The sequence below is a fragment of the Montipora foliosa genome, chromosome 10, assembly GCF_036669935.1.
Source record: "Montipora foliosa isolate CH-2021 chromosome 10, ASM3666993v2, whole genome shotgun sequence".
Lineage (NCBI taxonomy): Eukaryota > Metazoa > Cnidaria > Anthozoa > Scleractinia > Acroporidae > Montipora > Montipora foliosa.
Window position 1 is genome coordinate 18,164,805 of NC_090878.1, and position 5,000 is coordinate 18,169,804.

Genomic DNA, 5,000 nt, shown 5'->3' on the forward strand with positions numbered 1-5,000 from the left:
ATTGCGACAAGCGACATGGCCTAAAAAGTAGCGACAGCACTTAAAGTGAAATCGCGACAAACAGCATACTTTCTTTAAAATTTAGACAAGCGATGTGGGACCCCCACCCCCCCCCCCTTCCTGGCAGGGCCTCATCATTCATCAATATGGTAATATCATAGCACTATAGTCAGCCAAGACACTTACATGTATTCTGAAGTTATGACATCCTTTTTCAGCACTGTGTTATCATCATTTGACCCTCCACCCATGCCAATGATCCTTCAACAGTCGTACGTATTCCCTACAACAATTCGCACTGCAACAGTCACCATAACAGAGAGAGGAATTACCCACAAGAATCTTCTTTTTGGATTACAAACTGGCTACATCCTTAGCCTTCCAAAGAATTTCTTAGATCCACGGAGAAAGTTTGTGCCCAATGCACAGGACCGAGAAGAAGGACTTCATCCTTATGTTCCAGAACTCAGTTTGAACCCATTGGGGTTTATAAATTACAACCAAACTAGTGAGTGAGATTGAACATGATAGATCGTTATTTTGTAGTATAAGGATCAAACCAATGCTTTTTGTTGCATGTCTTTGAGTAAATGGCATCAGTTTGTTGTTCCCTCAGTAGGGCAAATGTGACAAAGCGTCTGGAAAGGGTTTTGGGAAACTTTCATAATGTGCACTGTAGCTACTCAAAACTCTCTTGATTGTTCAGGAACCCCTTAAATGTATGGGATAACATCAAAACCAGCAACTGAGTTCTCAGTCCCCAATGTGTCACGAGAAGGGGTGACTGGCTTTCTGCAGTTACACAAGAAAATCTTTGGGTAGCCATTAAACTTTAAAATGCCTTCAGTTGAACATTTACCATTTACCAAACCATTTACGACATAAAATAGCATAACATTTGGCCAAACCCAAGATTTTCGCACGTGCTAAATCTCTATGATGCAGCATGTTACATTATTGCTGTCGTGTATACCTGTGCCAAGAACAAGAGACCTCTCATTAACATTTTTCTGAAATTATACTACCAACATTGGGATGACAATAAGGCCATTGTTACCTGTAAACTAGAGATTTTTTGGCAAATGTTTCATTTCAATTCAAAAATTGATGTTTAAAATTCTCTTCTTTTCCTAGTTTCTAACATAAATGGAATCTACACTGCGGGGTCTGGGCTGGAATCAACATGCCTTGTCTTTGCATATGGATTAGACTTGTTCTGGACAAGGGTGACGCCATCAAGAATGTTTGACGTGCTCAAAGAGGACTTTGATTACTGGTTCATAGTTGGAACACTTGGTATCTTAGTTCTTGTTTCCATTGTCTCCCAGAGGCTAGCATCAATCAAAATGCTGCGGCAAGCATGGCAGTGAAACATCTAAGTAGAACAGTTTTTTAATTCTTGCCTCCTTGATAAGCGCTCCGATGAATGTACACATGAATGGTGATGCGCACCTCATCAAAATAATAGACTGCCAGCAGTTCCTTCTACTGTAAGTCTGTCAGGCCACTCGTTTTGGTCATGAAAGCGAGCCAAAGAGCCGAGGGGGAATGGGGAGAGAGCGAGGTGTGAAGAGGGCGGCGCTTGACTGGCTGCTAGAGAAGGGACTGCTAGCACTATAAAATAATGTCTCTACAAGAATGTGTGCTAAATTGATCGCTCCCCTCATTGACACACTATTTCAAAACACAACACATCTTAAGGAATTTAAACTGGTGAGAAACAGACCAGATTTTTGCAAGTGCTGACAAGGAGAAAGTTTTCTCACAATTTCAAGTTTAATTCCCCTAACCACCGCTAAGCTTCCATGGCTCTTCTACTTACTCATCACTCTAAGGTTATTTAATTTTTCTCTTCTGCAAAGGGAAAAAGGACAAAACATAGAAAACATGTAATCACTATTCCCTGCAAATGTAAACACCAGGAAACACACTCTTCTGCAAAACAAATCTGCAGTTGACATTAAAAAAAATAAAATTGTATGTATTGTCAAGCGCATGTCACTGAATGGCAAATATATAGCTGTAAGGAGAAACTTTAGAGCGAGTTTTAGAGCGGTTTTCAATTGAGTGTCGAAAGTAATTAGATGATTACTTTGGTTTATGATCACTTCACTCAGTGATTGGTTCAAGGTTCTCTCGCCATTTTTTCAACCAACCAGAAGTGAAACCAAAACCAATCGTGACTCGCGCGCGCACATTTTCCCGCGCTTTGTGTCGGCTACGTGTAATTACTTCGAGGTTTGATTGGTTTACTGGATTGTCTCTGTACTCTTTGATTGGCCAAAGTAAATACTTTGGTTTTGGTTTTACGACACTCAATTGAAACTCGCTCTAATAGAGTGTCGTAAAACCAAAACCAAAGTAATTACTTTGGCCAATCAAAAAGAACGGAGACAATCCAATAAAGCAATCAAAACTGGAAGGAATCACATGTAGTCAACACAAAACGCGGGAAAATGTGCATGCGTAAGCCACGATTGGTTTTGGTTTCACTTCTGATTGGTTGAAAAAATGGCGTGAGAACTTTGAACCAATCACTGAGTGAAGTCATGAAAAACCAAAGCAATTCGCTAATTACTTTCGACACTCAATCCCTTACTGTAACATCAAAAATACCATTCGAATAAAGCACAGGTGACCTACTATAAAGCTCTGTGTTGTGGGCTCTGTGACGCAATTTTAGAAAATCTCATCACAAGCAAAATGCCCCTAAAGGAGCTTTATTTGCACGGCGGCCATATTGTCCATAGACAGCAGATTTTGTACCCGAGCCTCGAGTTGAAATATTTGGGGACGAGTTCTCAATCCCTCGGGACTCAACATGGCCGGCGTGTCAGTAGGCCCATCGTGTGGAAAATCCCATTAACTGATAAAAACTGTAGAGCAACACATAAAGCCATACAACAAAGCCATGATGAGCATGAATGAACAAAAAAGGAGAACTTTCAAAGAAATAGTTGCATTTGCGTTATCTTGAAAAAAGTTGGCTTGAAGTATTTCAAGTTCATGATAACTGGAAAAAGGTCATTTTGGCTCAGAACAACCTTTTTTGTGATTTGTCAGAAAAGGAGATAATTACACAGTCATTACAGTGTACTATGGACAAGTTCAAAATTCGTGATTAACCATTAATTTTCCTGATACACACCAAATAAAAATACCACAATATGACTGACCCTTTAACAGAGTTAGTACGGGGAGTTTTGTCGGCAAAAATCTGTCAGCTTAATCATCTAGCCAAGTTAATTGTAAAATGAAGAGCAGTTGTTGTTGGTTATGGACTTTTATTATTTGGTGACTCATAAAGGAGCCGTTTGTGTTGTTGTTTGATCGGGATCGATCCGCAGTTTACAAAAAGTTATGTCCAAATCGAGCTACAAGGTCAGACGGGAGCAGGCTGTGGGAACTGAAGATGTTAAAGTCACGGCAATGAACATGTACAAGTACGAGGAAAGGTTACGTTTTTGCAAACGTTAGCCGTGAAGCACTATATTGACAGACTTAACTGCATGATTAAATTAGAGTGTAATGTGAAGTGCTAGATTTCTATCCCATATGAACCAGGTGAACGTTAGCCCTACTAATGGAAATGGGCCCACACAAGGACAGAGAAAAACTCTGACCAGGGTGGGAATTGAAACCATGACCTTCGGGTTAGATCACCGCTGCTCACGTTACACTCTAATGCTTCACGGCCAACGTTTTCAAAAACGTAACCTTTCCTTGTACTTGTATGTTTTCATTGCCGTGACTTTAACATCTTCAATTCCCACGGCTTACTCCCGTCTGACCTTGTATCTCAGTCGGTAGAGCAGCGGTGATCTAACCCGAAGGTCGTGGGTTCAATTCCCTCCCTGGTCAGGTTTTCTCTATCCTTGTGTGGGCCCATTTCCATCAGTAGGGTTAACGCTCGCATGGTTCATATGGGGGTAGAAAACAAGCACTTCGCATTGCACTCTAATCAGTTAAGTCATGTTGCTGTATTATTATGTAAACATTGCCTTTTGTTTCGGTGAAACACTCCATAGATGGTTCTCAATCACGTGATGAGACAGCCATGTTGGTGCACAAAACAATAGCAAATTTGGGCTCATGTTTTGCATTATAACAGAGTCAAATTCCCAAAAGACATTTTTCTTTATTGTTGTTAAGCTACAATTGTCATGGAAACAAAGTACGTTCATTAGAGACTACCTGTGCTAGTCTTGTTGAGGGTTTATATGTCGGAACAGACGGATGGTGGAAAAAGAGAAATATTCGAACTATCACTTTGACAGCGCAAACAAAGCTGATAGATCGTTCGAACTATGTTTCCACAAACCAAAGCATGCTCTTTTAAACATGAACACAAGACACTGAAGTCAGCGTTTACTCGGGAAACGTCGCACCTCATATAGATTTTATCAAGAATTCTCTCATTGGCTACGTTTGATGATCCACCAGAATTTGTACATTACACCATCACTCGATCGATTGGTTGCAAACCAACTATTGGTCAGTTAGAGCGAAAGTGAAAACCAAACAACCTTAAGAATAACATTGACAAATATTTATGACGGCGCACAATGATTCGCCATCTTACCTCATAGTTAATGTCTCTGATTGGAGTGCACTTATGACGATGTTTAACGATGTCATGTGCTCAGGGGCGGATTTAGAGGGGGGCCGAGGCGGCCGCGGCCCCCCCTTTCAGTTCGTCGGAAAATTTGTTTTTGTCAAAATATACAATAATTTTATAATTTTGTAAGCAGTCTGTTGGAGCTTTTGATTTTTTTAGCTAAAGTGTGATTTTTCGCTAATAGTATGACCAAAGTTGTGCGAATAAACTTTCAACTTACAGGCGTTAATATTATCCTTTCGAAATGAGGAAGAAGACTGGATGCGAAATACTTGTCTACAGTCAGCCTATCTTACAGAGACTGTAACAACGTAAAATCTTATTGCCTATATATATAATCATATATATTTTGTGGCTTTGAAGCGAAGAGTCAAAAACCATG

The 5,000-nt window shown here is 40.2% G+C and overlaps 1 protein-coding gene across 1 annotated transcript in view; it reads left to right on the forward strand.

Moving 5' to 3' along the window:
* The window catches only part of LOC137973029 (ER membrane protein complex subunit 1-like), an 11,048-nt gene extending 9,057 nt beyond the window's left edge, over positions 1–1,991 (forward strand). Inside the window, exons 6-7 of the mRNA XM_068819743.1 lie at positions 219–508; positions 1,135–1,991. Coding sequence (XP_068675844.1) covers positions 219–508; positions 1,135–1,370 — 526 coding nt within the window. The 3' untranslated portion in view covers positions 1,371–1,991. The remainder of the gene's footprint in view (positions 1–218; positions 509–1,134) is intronic.
* The last annotated feature ends 3,009 nt before the right edge of the window (positions 1,992–5,000 follow it).